This window comes from Solea solea, chromosome 10 (genome assembly GCF_958295425.1).
Source record: "Solea solea chromosome 10, fSolSol10.1, whole genome shotgun sequence".
NCBI lineage: Eukaryota > Metazoa > Chordata > Actinopteri > Pleuronectiformes > Soleidae > Solea > Solea solea.
In genome coordinates, this window is record NC_081143.1 from 22558919 (window position 1) to 22580086 (window position 21168).

Consider the following 21168-nt stretch of genomic DNA (forward strand, 5'->3'; position numbering starts at 1 on the left):
AAACTTGTTCGTCTGCAATACACTCGGTGTTCAAGGGTTAACCTGACATACAGCTATACAGTATGCTATGCAACCATCAAAACTAAAATAACATTTACGCTTGATGTTTAGTCTGAAGTTTATTCCCAAACCCTTTTTTTTTTTTACAGTAGCCTATCACAGCAGGTTTAAATATAAATATACACAGACCAGCCGTCTGTGGGACTCCAGGTTTCCTGTGTCTCCTAATCAAATTTCACTCACGTGAGCTAAGCTGTGCGTTCAGACAGTCACATTTGATGAGTCACTGTGTGGTCTTTATGTAAAAATTGAGAAAGAAAATCCCACACCCAGCAGCTTTAATTATCATGCATGTGGATTTCGTATCAACATTTGCCATCAGTGCTTTGCTTAGGGTTCAAAAATATGAAAGAACAAAGTGCTGAATTGTTCCAGGTGGCAAAATCACTTGTTGCCGTGTCCCACTGGAACTAATAAGGCAGGTCCATTTTCACCCCCTAAATCCCCGGCATTGGCTAAAATGACTGATTTACAGCTAAGGCATTAAGACACGGACCAAACTCACTCACTCATAATATGTGTGAGTGAGTTTATTCACACACACAGAGCATTTCTGATACTGTTCACACAGAGAACTTGGGCCTGTGTCCACAGCCTTGCAGGTGACAGAAGTCCAAAAATGAGCCAAAAGAAGTTTTGGCTCATTGGGAAAGATAATCTGATTAGAGGTTTGGAGTCAGAAAACCTATACTGTAGATTAGAGCCTCTATTCTGATTGAAAGTGCAGGTACGGAGCCACTGATGTTGTCTGAAATTACTTTTACTCGCGGCGTCATGGGGACAGAAGACATATTGAAGGCAGTGCCTGTTTTTACACCACGATGTGTGGTCATTTTTAACCAAATAAATCACTGACTTCTCAGTTAAAGCATACCTCTTCACTTATTTAAACTATACAGCACTACGTTTACTTTAAAACCAAGAAAAAATTTGATAAATGTCTCGAAACCAAGTAGAAAGACAAGGGTTAGGTGCAATCTTACATCTTCTTCAAACAGATTAAGTCATTACTTCTGAGATGTATCTTATTAGTTTTCAAGTGATGAAAATATATTGATTTCAAGTGAAAAAACTACTTTAAAATAGTGATCCACAACCACAATCTTCATGTTGAAGCAGCAACTGATCAAGAGTTTGTGACTGACGGGGTCCAAAGTCACAGCCGTCACCTTCTCCTCCCTAACAGTCTTGTTCCCCTGAAGGAAGCCCTGCAGATCTGTTGTCACAGAGAATAATTACAATATAATCACATGATGTAGTGTATGAAACCACGCTGTGAGAGTAGCACACCGAGGCCAGGACACACTCTCTGAAAATCAAACCCGGCTGCCTGGTGAAAAGTTATGTAGGAGTGACTGTGAGAGAGAGAGAGCGTTTGTATCCAAAGGTAAAAGGGCTTTAGATGTTGTGTGAAAACCATTTTGTGTCATGTGTTCACATGGAATACATATTACTTACATATGTAAGATGAAGAAAAAAAAGTACAAAAAGTACATCAAGGTCCATCCAGTGGGGCCACCAAACAATCTCTAACCTGCAGTCGGGGAATTGGTTAATGTAACTGTAGATTTGCTGAAGTTCATGCCAGGAGGTTCTCCCATGTGGATGTCTGTGCTTATAGCAAAAACAACTGTACAGAGATTTTGACATGAATGAAGACACTCTAATATAACCTAATGGCATGTGCTGGAGGAATTATGGTGTTAAATCTTAACTAAATGCTCATTATAAACAGTTTCTTGAAGACATACACTGATATATTGAACCTTCCCTCAAAATAGGCTCACCTCTCTTTTTTAACATTTCATTCTATAGTTGTTTATACATATGTACATTTCAATAATGATTGTTTGTGTGTTTTTGGGTTAGTTAGAAAACCGTTGCAGGCATAAAAAACTGCTTAAACAAGTATTCAGTTTCAAATTGGCTCCTGCTGCCTGAACGCTCCGCCTGCTCTCGTAGTGGATATTGACTTTCCCGCAAGTTAAAGTATTTAAATGTAGAGGGAGACAGATGCTGTATGTGGACTGGAGGCGACCACAAGAAACACACGTGTGGGAGGAAGGTTAATGTTTGGAGTTTTACTATCTGCGCACCTTATGGAGAGAGACATCTGTGGCACCAGTGCCTGAGCTGCGCACAAGGCAAACACACCCGCGCTGTCACTCATGGACTTCATTCAGAAGTTTATTTTTTCTATTTTAATCACTTGTTTTTAGGGAATTCTCAGCGCGTATCTTAACGCTGGTGCGTAATGGTCCGTGCGTAAAATTTTAAAACGCTACTGCTGCGTGACGGAAAGTCAAAGACGGGTTTATTTCGACTTGAAGGAGAAAGTGGGTGATTGACACGAAGAGGATTTAGTGGAGGTGTTGTTTTTTTTTGTGACAGCGACACTTTCTCCGGAGTTTGGATTGGCACCGGAGTCCAAACCAAATCTCCTGGACATTTCTTCATGTAGAGCGCTGAGTGGAACCTTTCCCCGCGTGGGACCCTGACAGTTTTGGATCTCTTAATTTCACGGCTATCGCCTTCTATGTGTAACAAGAGGGACATAAATCTGGGAAAATCTGAAATCCCCATCAGGAGGAACTGTATTTCCAAGAGCTTCTAGCTGCGAATGAGCGGAGTATTCATGAAGCAATATCTGAACTATTACAAGATGAGGCTGAGAACATCGAGGTTAGGTTATCTGTAAGTAACGTTAATTCAGGCGTTCACTGCAACTCGCTGAATTCAAGCAACAGGTTACAGTTGATTAATCCCCCCTGATTTTGCCTCCCTCAGGTTACTCCAGTTCACGGCGCTTTGCTTTTACGCACAGGTAACTCAACATTTTCACTCCAGTAAAACACACTAATGCCGCGTAAACCTCTGCAGTTGTTAAGTATAAAACTTATAGCAGTTATTCATGGAAGATTATGGTGCTCCGTCTCTACCTCTGCAATGGGCTGCAATAACAATGAAAACATTTTATTATGAGCGCTATGGCAATTGGCAACAATTCAAACATCTTGAAAAGAGGTAAAGCCCCAGCCTAAAAGGTAATTGTTAAAACACATGTGGATGGAGGAACGGTGAAATGAGAGGAAAACGGAGTCAAGAAGGGGCGAAAGATCATCGGTGTAATGAAGTAATAAATAAATCAATAGATTTAAAAAAAAAAAAAAGAATTATTAAAACAAAAAAAACATATGAAAGGGAAATGTAAATCCCCGGAGGTCATTGAAAGCATCTCCGCTAAGATGTGCAGAGGCGGAAACAGCATGAAATGTTTAAAATGTATGATGAATGACTTAATGAACTGTGGGACAGCAGAGGCCCTCTCTTAATTTCTCTTCTCCTGAGTGGACATTAATATTTCCAGGCTGCAAAAGCGCAATTCTGCACGACTTTTTTTTCCCGTGACATGTGTTTCCCATATCGTCCGACAGGACTCTGTGCAGTCACCTCCTAACTTCAAGCACCATGTCACCGAGCAGAGCCGTCTGTCGGACCGCATGAGCCGCCGCTTGACCCGCACCTATCAGCTGTACAGCCGCACCAGCGGCAAACACGTCCAGGTCCTGGCCAACAAGAGGGTCAACGCCAACGGAGACGACGGAGCGGTGCACGGTGAGAGCCACAGACAGCACACGTGGACACAAACGTGTTTTTAATCATTTAGAGCTGCACGATACTAAAGAAAACATGGCATATATGCGGTCATTTGGTCGAATACTGGATGAAGATATCATGCGAACATAGAACCGGACTGCGCGTAAAACCTGTGCCGACACTGGGATATTGATAATATATGGGATAACATGAAAAATATCACCTGTTCTGTGGATTGGTAAAACAAAAAGTTTTAAGTTTTAAGACTTGATGTGCAGGCAATACAACTTTACAAATCAATACACACGACACAAACAAGCACACATAACCAAATCCATACCTACAACACAAATGAGAGAATGTGGTGTCAACAAAAATCAAAGTTGCACCTTATTATTATTTGTTTAAAAGGTCAATAGATACACCTCTGTCTGAGAGAAGCATCTGCAACTCAACATGCACAGTAAATGTAAACATGATCATTTAAATCCAACTTCAGCCTCTCACTGCAAATCCAAAAATCCATTCTCTTCTTATTTCTCTGGTGTGAGGGTGGTGCAGTATGAAGTATGTTGAGGGGGAATTTAATATACTGGAAGAAAAAGATAAAATAAAATAAAAGGGGACAATAAAAATCTACCTGTAAGACCAGATCATTGGCCAAACAAAACTATAGCGTGATAAACAATCAACATTTATCACAGTCTTTGCAATATGCAATATGCCCTTCAAGAAAGATATGTATATTCCATATGCTAATATCCCGATGCAGCAGCCGCAGCCTCTTTACAACCCACAATTAAACCACTGTCAGAAGCTGCAGGAGGGAAGTCAAATACAATACATGTAGCGAAATGTGCTGGTGTTTTTAACGTCAAACAGATTTGCGATCACAAAAAAGGTAGCTAAGCTCTCAAAGTGGAGGCAGAGGGAAGGGAAGAAGAGGGCAGTCGTGCAACAGTCTGACAACGCCTATGAAAATGTAGAAAAAAACTTTTTTTAATCAAGTAAAACTAAATGATGTTATGATATAATAGGTCCAATGGTCACGCATATCTATCATTATTATTTTGCTTTTCTCACTAGCCTTCTGTAGACACACAAAGGGGTCAAACAAAAGGTCAGAAAATACAAATGAGGTGGCTAACCCACACCCCACACCCCTCTGTGCCTATTAGCACAACATTTAAGTGAACAGATCACAATGAAATTAAAATATGTTGTCCCTTTTAGCAATGAATGATCAGAAATAAGCCGAATAATTATATTAATCAAAATAACTGTGATCAATTTTTTGGCCCCAACTGAGAACTTGCATCGTTGAAGTGTAAAATATCACATTTTGGCAAACGGGAGAATTTTTCTCTGTCTGAGGCCCACCTGCAATACCTCCATGGCCCACCAGTGGGCCGTGACCCTCACTTTGAGAAGCATTGGAACTTGAAAATAATTCAGAGCTGTTGTACTTCGACATCCACGCTGCACCATTAAAATTATATGTACTCCCTGCGAGTGTTTTGCGTGTTTATAAAGGCTCAATAAAGTTCTAAAATTTAAATAAAGTCGTCTAATAGAGTGTGCAGGTATAGCTAAACAAAATGTCCACATATGTTAATCCATTCACGGGGAAACACTTTTTATTATCTCTGTAACGACGGAGCGGCTTTTACCTTCAAAGCCTGTGTGCCGTGGCCAGATCCAGGAGGAAGTGATGACAGCTAAAGGCCATCATGGTTGTTTTTTAGAAAAAAAAGAAGGAGCTTCAAGCCTGAGCAAAAAAACGACCTAAAATACCAGAAAAATGTACACGTTAAAAACACGGGAACAGTTTAAATTCAACAGTATAAGTTTTGTCATTTCTGGCAGCCTGGTGGAAACGTGAGAGCCGGGAGAGCCAGAAAAGGAAAAGTGTAAACAGTTGGTGGCATCAGTGTTGCCGTCTTTTCATCGTTTATTTATTTAATTATTAGTGCGCTGGTGGTCATGTACATTTATCTTTACTCTGAGCAGAGGAGAATGTAAAGGGAGCAAGCTTTTCTGTCACCAAAAGCATTTTGCCACCACCCTCCATCCATCCGTCCCACCACCACCACTCTGTGCCCACCGCCTTCTCTTTGGGGGCGGATTTTATGAGGAATTTTCATTGCTTAACAACTCAATGTATGACTCAATTTATAAGGAGCGGTGAAGTCAGCATCTTCACTTTATACCTTTTCCCTTTACTGTGCATGCTTTTGTCTTCTCTATTTCACCGCCTACACACACGCACACACACACACACACACACACACACTGGCTGCATGTCCTAAGTGGGTGTCACTCTTGTAACTGGCCCAAATCTGACCGCTGCTCTGTGCTTGTGGCTGTGTCCCCGACCGCGGTGTTCTCACTCTCCTTTATCCGCAGTCTGAAATGCATCACAGCACGGCATTTACAGACGTTCCGAAACAATCGCGCCGTGCAAAATCACTATCATTTGGTGCTATTTTGGAAGACTCGTCGCATGCTTTTGTTGAAAGGAGGCTGCCGGTTGTCATGAAGTTTATATGTTCCCTTCATGATCCTCTCAATAACGATTTCATGATGACACGGTGTAAATCCAGTTTATTGCGGCCCATGAGGAGAGAAAAAAAGAAAAAAAGAACCCTTGGAGGAAAGAGGGGCATTTGTCGCGATAACTCTGCATGCCTGCGCCGTGTCTCGACTGTCATTTCATTCTGTGTGATTTCTTTTGTCTGTGCAGCTAAACTGGAGGTGGAGACAGACTCCTTTGGAAGTCGCATTCGCATTAAAGGGGTGAAGACAGGATATTACATATGCATGAACAAGCGGGGGAAGCTGATTGGCAAGGTAATCTGGACTTCATTGTTTTGTGGCAGCATTAGAATACGGCGAAAAATGGTGATGTTTATCTGTTTCTGGGAAAGTGTTAGCCCAGAATGTTAAGAATAGACTTGAGGTTTCTAAAGGGTATTTGATCTAATAGAAGACATTGTCTCTGCTTTCCTGAAATCACCCGAAGCACTTAAGGTTCTTCCCTTTTTTTTTCTTCCTCTCTGCGTAGCGGAAAGGACGTGGCAAAGACTGTATCTTCACCGAGATTGTTCTGGAAAACAACTATACGGCCCTCCAGAACGCCAAGTACGAGGGCTGGTATATGGCTTTCACACGCAAGGGCCGTCCAAGGAAGGCCTCCAAGACCAAGCAGCATCAGAGGGAGGCCCACTTCATGAAGCGTCTGCCCAGGGGACATTTGCTGAGTGAGAGGAGGCCGTTTGATGTCCTTCCTCTCCCTGTCCCGGTGCACCCTTTCAACAAGCGGACTAAACATTCCCATCAGCAGCAGCGCTCTGGGGGCCGCTGAGGACTCAGACCACTGATGGAGAACTGTGGTTGAACCAGCACAAGAACCACTACCAGAGGAAACAAGTGCTCCCACACCGTACAGTCAAGTGCCCATACACTTTTTGCCTCATTTTGTGGACTTGTTATGTAATTCTTTGTACTGGATTGTGTGTAAACAATCTAATATCTAATCTGCTAGTTATTTCCAATTCAGTCAAACTTTAGGAATGTGTTTTTCTTCTCTAATCAGGGGGCATTTACAGAACTGAAGAGCTCAACTACATTGCCATGAACCTTTGGTTAGGAGTTAGCCTGCTCAGCAACAAAGAATGTTTAAAAAAAAGAAAAGAAAAAAAAAATGGAGTACAATGAAGCTAGACACGGCAGCTATCTGTGGATTTCTTTTCTTAAGGTCACAGCGTATGAGTCTCAGTTGACATGCTATCTTGCCTGTAGGAGGACTGCCTGTGAAATTTAACCTTGTTTTTTTGTTGTTTTTTTCTACATATATATATTTTTACTGTAAAAATGTAAATTGTGTCAAATGATGGAAAATATTTATTGTAGAGTGTATATTAAAACCACTAAAGAATCAGTTAACACGCCACTTGGCTTTTCTCTCGCGCGACTGTTTTGAGTTGTCCTCAAAAACACATTTGTTTTGTTGGGTTTTTTTCTCCTTCCTCCTCCTTCTCCTTCTTCTTCCTCTTCTTCTTCTTCCTCAAGCTGGAGACCCAGATAACTGAGGGGCAATATCTGTGACAGGCTACTGAATTCAGTGTGCTCAGCAAGTGAGACTTGGGCCTGAATGGCCCGAGCTATGCATTAAAAGCGGTGAGGTCAGCCCACCATTTTGGCCCAAACAAAGGTTACCACCATGTAGTTGCATTTCTCACGATCGCACACCGTAACTCTCTGATCAAATGGGCCCTTTGTGTAACCTCATATAAAAGGGCATGTTATACAATAGTGGGTTCGAATAATGACACGAGGAGGGGTCAGTTATCAAAAAGAAGCCAGTCACACAGGGAGGGGGTGTGGGGTTGCGGTGAGGGAGTTGAGGGGTTGCAGAAAAAAAAAGCATCAGGGCCTGTGTGGCAAAATGTGGCATCGGCTGAAAGAGGGGGAATGGCTGGGAAGAGGCATTCGGGAATGAAAGGGAGGCAGAAAAGAAACCCTCTTCCCAGAAGCAGTTGAGCATGACCATCAGAGGCCAAACGACAGGGGAGGAAGAAGACCCCGAACAGAGGAATTTGGCTGCTCTCACAATGCATGAGCTGGACGACCAATTTGTTAGTTGGTGTTTGCTGCCAAAGGATTTGTTTTGACAGTGGCTCCAGCACTAAGCAAATACCACAAAGCATACAGGAAAATTAAGCAAAATTAAGACCTGATGGTTTTAAAAGTATCTTCTTACGTGTGTAACGTGCACATTCACAATCACCAACAACACGTATCTTAAAAGACGTTAGCAGAGGAACAAAAAGTCAAAGATCCCATCAAGTCCTTCTGGTGAATTTGCAAAACAACCAGACGGACGGACTGTGAAATGTTTTCTTGTGTTCGCCTGTTCTTTCCATCTGGAAGAAGAGCAGAGTACAATGGTGAGAGAGACCTGTGGTTTTGTCTGTGCTCTTTGCACTTGCTCTCTGGGTTTGGACAAGTGGTAAAAAATGCAAAGAATCACAAGGTTGAAACGATCTATATTTAAATACCATTGTCTCTTTTTCCCCCTCTGCTTTGCATCCACTGTCTCAGTATTTCTGATGAGTGTTGGTTTTTTAATTGAAGTAAACAAACGTCACATTTTGAGGCAATTATCTTTTTGTATAATATATGTATATATATATATATATATATATATATATAAACATATATGTATATATATGTATATATATACGTGTATATATATATATATATACATTATATATATATATATATATATATATATATATATATATATACACACACAGTATATGTCACTTGTGCATATAGAATCCCCTATGCCAAAAATGTGAGGTCAATTATTTCCCCTTAAAACCAGCGTTTTTCAAACTTTTTTTTTGGGAACCCACTTTTAAAAGACAACTCTTGTGACGCAATTCATAACAATTCATTGTGCAGCGTTGTTTTTGTTTTTACTGCCTGTATTAAAGATATTCCAAACAATTGTTTGATCTGTACAAGTTTTGTTTAATAAATCTCAAGTAAAAGGCTACAAAAGAACTCAACTCAAAATCATTTCCCATGACCCACCTGCTGCTGGTACCGAGCCAGTCTGTGGGAATGGATTACATGTCAATCTGTGTGTGTGTACATTTAATTGTGTGTTATTTTTCTCTTGCTCCTGATGATACAAATACTTTTTAAGAGAAACTCCGATCCATTTGGAACATAACTTCAGATCAGCTGCTCTTATTTCAGACCTGCGTGTCTGGGAGTTTTATCCGAAGCCCACAGAGCCAGAGTGACCCCTCTCCTCTAATGGGAAATGGTAACACTGGTCTCAGTAATGGCTTTCAGGGTGGCCCACTCCACACAGGGAACATAAGGATATTCAGTTAACACAGACGGGATGTGCTCGTAACAGTGACCCCGGAACGGACAGGGATGAGGCATTGTGTGTTTTGAGTGTTTTACAAGGACATCAGTGAAAGGAGGGTGGTAGGTTACGTGACCCCGCCATCAAAACGGTTCCCTTGTAGGTTTTGGTGGCAGCGAGCACAAAATAGATGCTGTTGTGATACAGTGAAAATATTTTTTTGTTGTGGAATTTATTGTAAAAGTTGGTTATTTTTCCCTGTGACAAAAAATAGTTTGTTAATAAATATCTCTTTGAGACAGATAAACATTTGTAACATATTATTTTACTATTTATAGGACAAATTTCAAAGCGAACAACAAAAAACTGGGAAAAGCAATGGACAAAGCACTGAAAAAATGAATGGAAAATGAAGCTGTGTGATAAATATGCCGTAGAAGAAGCCGTGTCCATTGAGAACTTCATAATAGACGTGTTAAACGGTAATGTGTTCGAAAATCTGAGGCAAAAACATTCACATCGACGACGTTTTACGTCCGAAAGTGTGTCTGCACAGCGCGCTAACATGATGTCAATATATACTGAGCCTTTGTTACACGGACACTGAAGAACCTTTCATCGCGACATGCACAGTTGTTGAATTATTGCCCAGCCTCGGCCGCGAGGTTCTGATTTAAATGCAACGCAGACGTTTTCTCTCACTCCCACAGTCACATTTCACTGGGTTTTGCAGTCCACGTCCCCTTCTCCGGTTGCCTTCAGTTTCTTCAGCTCCTTCAGTAGCTCCTGCTCAAGAGTTAAGATCTCTTTGGGTTTCTTGTACTGGACAAGAGTGAAGAAAAAATAATAACTTCATCATCATTCCCCTCATCTCTCTTGGAAAGCCTTTACTGCAGCCGTGTTGAAAGGACATACAAAATAATAAAAGCTAATAAAACAATAAAGAATCATGACTGTGGGCATGAAAATATTACTGTTAAAAAAAGAAAAAAAGTAGCACAAAAGTGGAGTGTAAAATAAAAGCAAAATCCAAATCCTGCCTGATGATTTGCATAAAACTAAAATGAACAAAAGTAATGTTTTTAAGGACATGGATGCGAGTGAGAAGGTTCTTTGGATTTGGAAATAATCAAAATGCGTCCTAATGCTCAGTGTTTAGTAAATACTTTCAGTATAAAAGGTTGCATTTGCATAAGGAGAGGTTTGGACGACTTATTTTGTCGTGGTCGTCGTTGTGTGGGACTTACACTGACAATCAGAGTGTTGTTGGCGTGAGTGAAGCCGAGGGCAGAGCCGTCGTACGGCAGCTGGCTGCGCTCGAGATCAGGAATGCTGAACTTCTTATAATACCTGGGAAGACGTGGGGACAGTGTCATAGATGTGTCAAAGTCAGTGTATCCACAAAAGTATTGTACACAGTGCCATCTATAGGGAGAACATAAGGATTACATGCAGCAAGAGTTGAACAGGAATGATGAGCCTGATTTAGATTTAAAATGTCATTCATTCCTGTTGCCGTCGTCCACCTAAATATGACTCTGTCTTTATTTTATTGTTGTATTTAGTTATCTGCAGTGTTGCAGTACTTGGTGATGTTAATGTCTGACTTGCTGGCTGTAAACCAAATTGCTCCTTGGGGATAATAAAGATGCCTTGAACCTTGAACCTTGAAATACAGTGTTCTCGCGCGTATTTACTTTTTGTTTGTGGTTTTAATGATGATGCATCTTTCAGATGGCTCTGCAGAAACAACAAAGACGTCTTTGGGGTAGGGAAGGTTGCGGATTCTCCACTGGAAGCTGCTCTTTGTGTCTTTCCGCGTGAACACAGGCTGTGGAAAACGGAACAATTCGAATTTTTTAAAAAAACCATGACACTAACACGTATTTTCTCTCAAAGAATAAGCACAAACAAGGTAATTACAGTCAAAAATCAGGTGAAACAGCGAGGAAAACCCACATTGGAGCAGTTCTCTTTGATCATGCTGGAGTCCAAAGATGGGACAGGGCTTGCGAGTTGTTCCCCGACCTCGACCTGCCATTCACCCTGCCCTCCAATTTTGCTTTTCTGACGCCACTTTCGAACTGAAAACCATCCAAGTATTGTGTAAAACAAGTGACATTAATTATTAAACGCATACTTTAAATTATTAAACATGGCTTACCAATGAGCTCATCTGTTTCCAAATCATACTCCTCTACCATTTCTTGTCCATCTATAAACAGGTAGTGAATCTTCCTCTTTCCTGGCGATGGAATTCAGAAGAAACATGTTAGTGTCAGAAGTGGAACCCAGTGTTATTAACTCCTCTAAGGAGTTTATAGTTTTGGCCACATTTGTCTGTCTGTTTTCTGACTCTCTGAGTGTTTTCTCTGGTTATTCATGGTTTAGTGAGTAACATTCTATTTTTACTCCTTTAATTCTGAAACATATAATATCTAATGAAAGACGAGCCAAAGCAAAGCAAAGCCGTAATCCAGTAACAGGTCAGTCATCATCTACTGCTTTATCCTCCACTAAAAGGGTCGCAGGGGACTGTTTTAACATTTCATTGGTGGACAGGATATTCACCAATGAAAACATTCACATTAGGAGTTTAGGCAAAGTGGACACTCGAAATTTATGGTAGATGTGAGTGTGAGAGTGGCTGGTTGTTTGTCTCTATAAGTGTCGCTGTGATGGACTGGTGACCTGTCCAGGGTGTGACCCGACCTTTCACCCTATGTCAGCTGGGATTGGCACCAGCAGCCCCCCATGACCCTCATGCTGAGGATAAGGCGGTAGAAGATGAGCGAGTGAGTGAATGATATCTGGAACGTCATTTCTTACTAGGAATGTGTCCGATACCGACACCGATATCACAAACTTGAGTATCTACCGATACTGATATTAGTCTGATACAGTCATTTTAGACCATTTATTGATTAACTATGAAGCTGTTCATTCATATGTGCTGATTCATTTCAAAGACGTACAATATTTCACATATAATATTGTTCTCCTGAAAAGCAGACCTAAGCAGCCCAAACATGACTCAGCTATGCTTTTGCTCACTTGTATTTACCTTTTTATAGTATGTACATAGTCAATCCTATAATTTATAGGATTTTTGGATTGTATCAGATTTTACAGTATATCTGTCTGGTGACTTTGACCACTATTGGAGCGATATAGATACTGACTGATACCGATTCCCACCCCTAATTCTTACAATCGAAACTTCAGTTCCAGATATCTGCAATTGAGTATTTACTAGTCAGAATGATGTCACTTTTGCCATTCATATGTATGGGGTTTGTCATTATAGATATCCAGATATCTGCAGTTCTAATTCAAGTTCAAGATAAGTGTATTTATCCTCAATTGAAGACTGTCCTTTTTAAGATATCTAAGTTTCAGACAGTCAGAATGAAGTTGTAGATCTCTCGAAGAATGACGTCACAGATATCCGTGATGGTAATTCCAGATAGTCAAAACTTGGTGATTAAATGTTTAAAAGACTTGCCGTAGACATGCTTTTAATGGATACATCAGTTGGATAAAACAAAAAAAAAAAACATCAACATTTACCACATTATACCCCATGACAGTCCAGCAGGATATCAGATACACAACAGTTTACTCCAGACCACTTAAGGACAAAACCAGGTTCCACAGTCACACTGGGACAGCATTGAGAAGCACATGCTTCCTCAGCTCCTGTGTCTTAGTTGAATTTATCAAGGTGTGTGAATGTATGTGAGTGAGTGGGGATGTTTTTATGTGAAGCACTTTGTGCTGCATTTACACAAAGACTGATTGATTGTGTGACGCTCTGAATCAATCATTTCACGTAGACTGAAAATATATACAATGTACTTTTGCTTGAAGATTACATGCACACTGTAGAACATTCAGTGAACTGACTCTCCACTCCACACATCACTCTATCTCACTTTTGCTATTTGGCTACTTGCTGTTTGTTGTTTACTATGTTGCTTAGGCTTAGATCTTTATTACTTAGTTGCAGGACTATTCAATTACAAACTCAGTTGGGCCACATTTTCAAACCAAGAACTCTAGCTGGGCCAGACATTTTCTGGAGCCAGTAAGCAGCAGGTGAGGACAAATTTAAAACATACATCAAAAAAGTTTGGTCATACCTCTTCTACGCACACCTCAACATGCGTAAAAAAGTGCACAGTAGTAGCTGTAAGCATGAAATCAAAAAGGTGCACAACATTAGCATTTGTTTCTCTTTGGAATAAGATTAACTCATGTCATATACGACTACACAAACATCTCAAAGTGCCTTTAACAGAGTACAAAAGAAATAACACTGCTAACACCAAACATCAGATATACTGTAGGAATTGATGAAGGAATCTTTGAGGTACAGTGCAAAGTGTTTCTCTATTTATTTCTGGTGTGGTCGCCATTTGATTTATATTTATAGATATATACATATATCTAAGTATAGATATATAGATACATTTAAAGTCTGTACATACTAGAGTATTCCATATAGTTTCTTATATATATTTCCTTTTTTCAACCCCTTTATATTTCTTTATATTTTAGTATGAGTACAGTCTTAGAGCAACTCAGGGTTACATTTAACTGTGTGTTGTATATAAGTGTATATCTGACAAATAAATACAACTCTTGAATCTCTCATCTCATCTTCTGAGGTGTTAGCTAGCATGAGCTAACACTCTTAAATAAGCTGCTCTCAGCGTGAGAGAGGGGAGAAAAAAAGCTACCGATTTTTGTTTCTCTTTTTTTTCCCAAAGAATAAATAAACGATTGCACTTAATTGTATTCGCTGTACTCACCGTCTTGTAACAAAGCTGTTTTCCTCGACGATTGTAAGGTTCCACTCCAGCTCTGCACAGCCATGTTTCTACAGACTTATCAGTTGTGCCGAACCACTTCCGTAACCATAGCAACCTGGGTCAATAAAACCCAAACCTAAACCCGAGAAGGTGCCCAAGTAGCACGAAAGGTGCAGGAAAACCTATTTATTTTTTAGATTTTTATACTTTTTAAAAAAAAAAAAAGTTCTTCTTTTTTATGCAGATCAAAGGGCAGGATCACATAAAAGGACAAGGCTTGGACACTTATCATACCTGCCCGCTTCCGGTCTAGTTATACAGATAATATCTATATATTAATCGATACTGTTGAAAATGTGTTATAAATTATCTCACGTTTGTAGATTTCTTTCTATAAACTGGCTCCAAAACTATGCAAAAGTGAGCCAGCTACGTGACCCGGAAGTGATACATATGATTTTGTGTCCGTCTGGTGGGTTGTTTTGGTCTATGGTTCCTCCTGAACAGGGGGTAAGAGTCCAAAAATATTTATTACTTCTATCGTTTTTAAAGCTTCCAAGTGCGCAGTTTTATTCGGACGTGTTTAAAGTGACAATGCGTAGAGCGTAAACAGAGAGAAAACTATGAATAAAACGAGCTCTATGTCACTGTTTCCTGACTGTTGTGTATCTGATGTTAGCGTACGCTAAATGGGGCTAGCTAAAAATAGACTAGAATAGATTTCTTAGAGATTGACTTGTTTATAAATGATAATGCAGACACTGTCACTGTCCTGTAACAGAGTATTATCGAAACAGGCGATAATGTCTGTTACTGTAACTGCGATAAAATGTATTTGAGAGTTACATAAACCTCAATCACAGTAAGACGTCTTTAAAAACTATGTATGTGGGTTTTATTTTATGCAGTTACCCTCACTCCCTGACTTTTTTCAGAGGAATTGTTATTATTGCAGATGTTTTTATTATTAAAACAATAACAGACAACACATAAAGAAACGAGTAAAATAATGTAATCAAATCAAGTATTTTTGTTTATTTGGTCTTCAACCTTTTAGCATTTTGGTCCCTTCTTCGCCCAAATGAATTTAATCTGATTATATAAAATACATAGTTTGTTGCATTACTAAAAATAGAATAAGAAAACTGTTGACATTTCATCACTGTTTTAACCTCTTTGAAATAAGTATTGAAAAATTATTTGGATTTTATATAATTCATGCTTGAGAAAACCTGCTGGCATAATTGTGTGGATCAAAGATGGACAGGACTCTTGACGTGTACTTCTTCATGTACACATGAATTCATTTAAGTGCTGGGAATGTCTCTCCAAATTTTAAATACAATTTTGTCGGGTTCTGGGACATTTTCAGTATCGCTTTTGACATAGACTTAGAATGTGACGCATATTTTAGTCGATGAAATATTTAAACGCTTACATTTATTGCCTCTCACCTTGATCCCTAAAAAATAAGTGTTCACTTTGAAAGAAATAATGAAAGAAACCAAGAAAACAAAGATAAAAATATTTTTTTCAAAGCACCAGGGGAGCCTCGTGTTGCATCAATCTACATGACATTATAATTTATAGTATAATACTCACTGTTGGCATGATGTTTGTTTTCAATGATTTTGAACACAAACTTTTAATGGACTATTTTTACCGTGCAATACTACTGTCAAAATTTAAAAAGGGTTTTAAATAAAATAAAAATACCAAATTCACCTGGGTTTCCACTGTGAATTCACTACACATTACATACAGTCAGTGCTACAGATGTGTGGGTATGTGCTTTACATTTCAAATTTATTACCAACATTATAATCCTGCTTTGTGCCACAGGCCACTGGTGCCTCCTCTTAATAAAGAAGATGGAGCCTCGTCATGGGATCATGAAGGCTTTTCCCAAAGTCAAAAGGGTCAGAGGACTACAGGTGAAGGACGTACCACCACTGAAGAAGAAACCAGATGACTGTGATGTCTCAGGTTGGTAATGTGTGTGTGTGAGTGTAAGAGATAGATGGAGCAACAAAAGAATAAACATGTATTTGGCAACACAGACAGAACACTGTTAATGTCAAAGAGGAGGCAAAAGAATGCTGCATATTTGCTCAGCCTAATCTGCACTTCTCCTCTGCCTCAGGAAACTCTTTCAGTTGCGTCACCGTGTACATCCTGCCGGCCGGAATAGGAAGTGCCAGATGCCAGATTTTCCAAAAACAAATTCAGCAGAACGGAGGACAGACGGAGACTTCACTGAGTCCTGCTGTCACTCATGTTGTTGTAGATGACAACATGGATAGTGACAGAGCTCTGCGGATACTGAAAGTGGATTGCATGCCCTCTGGAGTCCAACTGGTGAAATGCACTTGGTTGAGTTTGTGTATTAGCGGGAAACAACTGCTGGATGTATCCAACTACAGCCTTCTTATACCCAAGAGGTTAATGAGCTTTTTCTTACTGAAATGCCTTTTTATATAAGTTGGGAAAGAGTTAACTATTCATATTATATTATTATTGTTATTATAATCTTCTGTCAGATTCAGCTATTCTTACATCAAAACATTTGTCTCATTCAGGACATTTCTTATTGCCTCTATATTTAATGACAAAGCCTTATAACTGTCTCTACTCTACTACTAATTGATGGGATCTTTTTACTCTTTTTTTCACTCAGGGACTCTGAAACACAACATGAAAATATTGAAGAAGAGTTGTCGAATGTCCAGCCTGCTGCAGAAAACATTGTCGAGCCACTGCCACATCAAACCAAGCAAGAGGAGACCACAGATACAGTAGGTTGCCAGGTTCATATGAAGAAACTACAAATTTTCTGTGTCATTTATAGGTTTCAGTCTGTCAGCCAGGAACTATTTGGTGCAAAAAGGAGAAGAAAAGCTAACACATAAAACCACACTCCTTTGTTATTTGGACTGTTTTATGATTATACTTCATAACTAATGGTAACATCCTACCATTAGTCTGTACCTGATCCCAAAGAAACACCACGAGGGGAAGAAGACGGCGTCTCACAGAACGACCTGCAAGCGCTCATCACTGGTCAGCACCCCAAAGAGGAGATTCCTGACTCCAGCCTCGACCCCAGTGTAGACGTAGACACTACAGCTCAGAGGGCGGTATCGGGAAAGTGGGTCTGTGCCCAGTCCTCTCAGTCCAAAAGTAATAACTTCAACAAGCACATCACGGACAAACTAGAAGTGCTGGCCAAGGCCTACACACACCAGGGGGACAAGTGGAGGGCGCTGGGCTACTCTAAGGCTGTCAACGCACTCAAGAGTTACCACAAGCCTATTACATCATACCAGGTACTGCAGTACAGTGCAGGTGCTTTTAATATTATGTCGTTGGTCCTGTCAGTAATTTGTGTAGTTGTTGGACACTATTTAGTGCAACATAGTGGAATAGCTTCTTTTTTTTCTTTTCCCATTTTTTGATGATGGAAAAACTCTTCTTTTTTTCTACTTGTTTCAGGAGGCATGTCAGATTCCAGGAATTGGGAAACGTATGGCTGACAAAATTGATGAGATCATGGAGAGTGGGCATCTCCGGAAGCTGGATCACATCGGGGAGACTGTGCCAGTACTGGAGCTTTTCACCAATATATGGGGTGCTGGAACTAAAACTGCGCAACTGTGGTACCAACAGGTAAAGTACATATTTAAAAGCACATAGACATTGATTTAATTTATCATAGGTGTATTAACTTCATCCAAGCAGTTGAATTTATGGGTCTGATGCCTCATCTCCCTCCGTGGAAGGTAATTGGGAGAATGTCTGTATGAATTTCTTCCCTGTTTTAGCTGCGCAGTTAAAAGGTTTATTGACTCATTGGTCATTCACATCTCACGCAACAGTAGCATAATATATGAAGTATACATTTTTGCACTAAACTATTTATAGTTGTGTGGCTGTTATTGAATTTCTGAATTCTCAAACGCATCAGTTTTTTCAGTATGTGTGGGTTTTCTCATGGTACTGCAGCTTCCTCCCACAATCCAAAGAGATGCAGTTTCATTAAACTACAGACTCTGAATAGGCCGTAGGTGGAAATGTGAGTGGTGTTTACAGAATGTTGACCCTATCGACTAATCCTACCTGGAATTGGTTCCAGCTCCTCTGCGACAGCTGTACAAAAATGGATTTGTAGGTGTGTTAATAAATTCCATTTGAATTCTTAAGCACTGGTAGCTAAACTGGGCTACGGAATTAAATTGGGATTAAATGGATAACCAAGGCAAGATGGAAAGGGACAGCTAATGTTATGTATTTTATAAAATTGTTTATGTTATTTGTATGTATCAGGGATTTCGCACTTTGGAGGACATCCGCACAAAAGCCCACCTCTGCAACACTCAGAAAATAGGACTCAAGCACTACGATGACTTTCTGGACCGCATGCCCAGAGAAGAAGCAGCAGCAATAGAGAGAGTGGTAAGGCATTTTTTTAATTTAATATCCATGCGTTACCTTTCTGATGGCGACTGAAATGTGTTTACCTCTTTAATCACTTCACTATGTTAAGCCACAGAGGTGTGAACGTGATATCTCTGATAACTAATCCTCCCTTTCTAATCCTCAGAACTTTGAAAACAGACGTCCTAACGTAGGAAAAAGTTTTGTATGGGTTTTCCTGGACTGTTTTGCTAATGGGAAAACCAGACTGTACTCTCACAAAAAAGTGGAGAGCATCCCAAAGGGGAAAGCTAACTCTTAAACTTGCTGCATATTAAGATAGCCAGATACCTGTTCGCTCCAGAGCACAATGCTAGTTGTTTTCAGATACTATTACTTGGATTTTCTTTTTCCTTCAATGCTGCCAGATAGAGAGCACACGCAAGGCAGATGACTAAAGCATATGTACTCCCTCAGGCTTGTCAAAATTATATGTGATGCTACCTCCCAGTATTTGGCTGGAAGCAGGTAATAGCTTAGTTGTTTGCCAGAGGGAGGGACATAATAAAAAAAGAGAATGTCTAATTTAAACACATTTAAAAAAAGAAAAAAGCTCTATCACTCTAAGATAGATGACGGCCTCTGTACTGCTTTTTTGTCTTTGGTTATCTACAGGTGAGAGAAACAGCTCAGTCTATAAACCCAGGCTTGGTGGCGATGGCATGTGGCTCCTACCGTCGGGGAAAAGCCACATGTGGAGATGTTGACGTTCTCATATCTCACCCCGATGGCAAGTCCCACAAGGGAATTTTCAGCAAAGTGTTACAGAACCTCCGTGATACTGGTAATCTCCATTTCTTTTTTTGATGGAAGGAAATGTTTGTCCTAGTTGTTGTTTATCTTAAGAGAAACCGGGGTGGAAAAAAAGGTTTAATTTTTAAACATTTTTGAAGGGTTTTTAACAGATGACCTGGTGAGTCACGAGGAGAACGGAGAGCAGAAGAAATACATGGGTGTGTGCCGCTTGCCAGGACCCAACCAACGACATCGTAGGCTGGACATCATCGTAGTGCCCTATGACGAGTTTGCCTGCTCTCTCATGTATTTCACCGGGTCAGCCCACTTTAACCGCTCATTGAGAGCACTGGCAAAGACAAAAAACATGAGCTTATCCGAGCATTCGCTCAACAAAGCTGTGGTGCGTCAGGGAAACTTGAAAGTGTATGGTGGCATTCCACTCCCAACACCGACAGAGAAGGATGTTTTTAGTGTTTTAGGAATACCGTACAGGGAGCCTCGTGAAAGAGACTGGTGAGGATTTGCAATTGACAATGTTACATGTTTGATTTTATTTAAAAAATAATCATGATTGATCGTGCAATCACACTCAAATAATGGATGTTATTCTGCTCCATAGATCACATGGGAGCTCTATTTATACTTGAATGCTAATTTTATTCCACAGATAAAAAAAGGGTTGGGGTCACACAAAACACAGAAAAAACTTTGTTTCTCATCTTACTTTCGTATCCATCCTCCTCTGATTGTTTTAGCTTCATACAATAATGTGTTCAAGGTGTAGTAAATGGAATGTAGTCGTAGATTTCAGAGCTGGTAACAACAAGTTAACTAGGAATGCTTTCAATGATGTGTGGTAGTTTAGTTTTATGAATTTTCCACAACATAAACTATAAAATTAAATTATACACTCAACAGCCACTTTATTTTATTTAACACTTGTTCAACTGCCTGTTAACGCAAATATATAATCAGCTGAGCTTACGGCAGAAACGCAGTGCATTAAGGCTCGTAGATATGGTCAATACAACCTGCTGAAGTTCAAACTGAGCATCAGAATGTGATTTAGTGTCTAAGAAACTGCTGATCTAATTTTCCACACAAAACCATCAATAACCTTTGCTCTGAAAACAGGTTGAACTTAAAGCAGCAGAAGATTGCATCTGGTGTGACTCCTGCCACTTTTTTAGGTATCTTGTGTACCTAATAAAGTGACCCTCGAGTGCACTAAGCTGGCAGCAGATGTTTCATAGTTGGATTTCTCTAAACCCTCAGAAGGTAAATGTAAAACTATCTGTAGGGACTGATGCCACTAGAGCAAAGTGGTATAATATGTGCCTTTGCAAGTAGAGTGAATGTTTGAATGAATTATATGCTAATAAAACTCATAATATTTTTATTCCTGTGTCTTGTGTAGCTTTAAGAAGTGTACAGCAGCTCACTTAGGACTAACTTGAAGCAGACACTTTCAGGGTTTGAAGCTGAATCGAGGGGAATTAGTATAACGTGCCTCGTTTGTATTTTCTGCCCACTCTTTAAGATTTATGCATCTTTGGAAAAAGATTGAAAATGGGTAAAATATTATCATTAATGTATGAA

At 39.9% G+C, this 21168-nt stretch overlaps 3 protein-coding genes across 3 annotated transcripts; 2 read left to right on the forward strand and 1 right to left on the reverse strand.

Moving 5' to 3' along the window:
• Window positions 1–2043: 2043 nt before the first annotated feature.
• Window positions 2044–7598, forward strand: fgf8b (fibroblast growth factor 8b). The gene is made up of 5 exons (XM_058639736.1): window positions 2044–2754; window positions 2848–2884; window positions 3495–3675; window positions 6401–6507; window positions 6722–7598. The coding sequence occupies exons 1-5, from the start codon at window positions 2681–2683 to the stop codon at window positions 7019–7021; spliced, it is 699 nt and encodes a 232-aa protein (XP_058495719.1). The 5' UTR covers window positions 2044–2680; the 3' UTR covers window positions 7022–7598.
• Window positions 7599–9849: 2251 nt separating this feature from the next.
• dpcd (deleted in primary ciliary dyskinesia homolog (mouse)) lies at window positions 9850–14628 on the reverse strand. The gene is made up of 6 exons (XM_058641324.1): window positions 14359–14628; window positions 11709–11789; window positions 11504–11628; window positions 11242–11375; window positions 10792–10894; window positions 9850–10366 (listed from the first exon to the last, which is right to left on the reverse strand). Exons 1-6 carry the CDS (start codon window positions 14420–14422, stop codon window positions 10262–10264), a joined length of 612 nt encoding a protein of 203 aa, XP_058497307.1. The 5' UTR covers window positions 14423–14628; the 3' UTR covers window positions 9850–10261.
• Window positions 14629–14761: 133 nt separating this feature from the next.
• poll (polymerase (DNA directed), lambda) lies at window positions 14762–20968 on the forward strand. Its single transcript, XM_058641322.1, has 9 exons — window positions 14762–14866; window positions 16200–16344; window positions 16502–16799; window positions 17036–17153; window positions 17340–17684; window positions 17851–18024; window positions 18682–18810; window positions 19447–19615; window positions 19725–20968. The coding sequence occupies exons 2-9, from the start codon at window positions 16230–16232 to the stop codon at window positions 20084–20086; spliced, it is 1710 nt and encodes a 569-aa protein (XP_058497305.1). The 5' UTR covers window positions 14762–14866; window positions 16200–16229; the 3' UTR covers window positions 20087–20968.
• The last annotated feature ends 200 nt before the right edge of the window (window positions 20969–21168 follow it).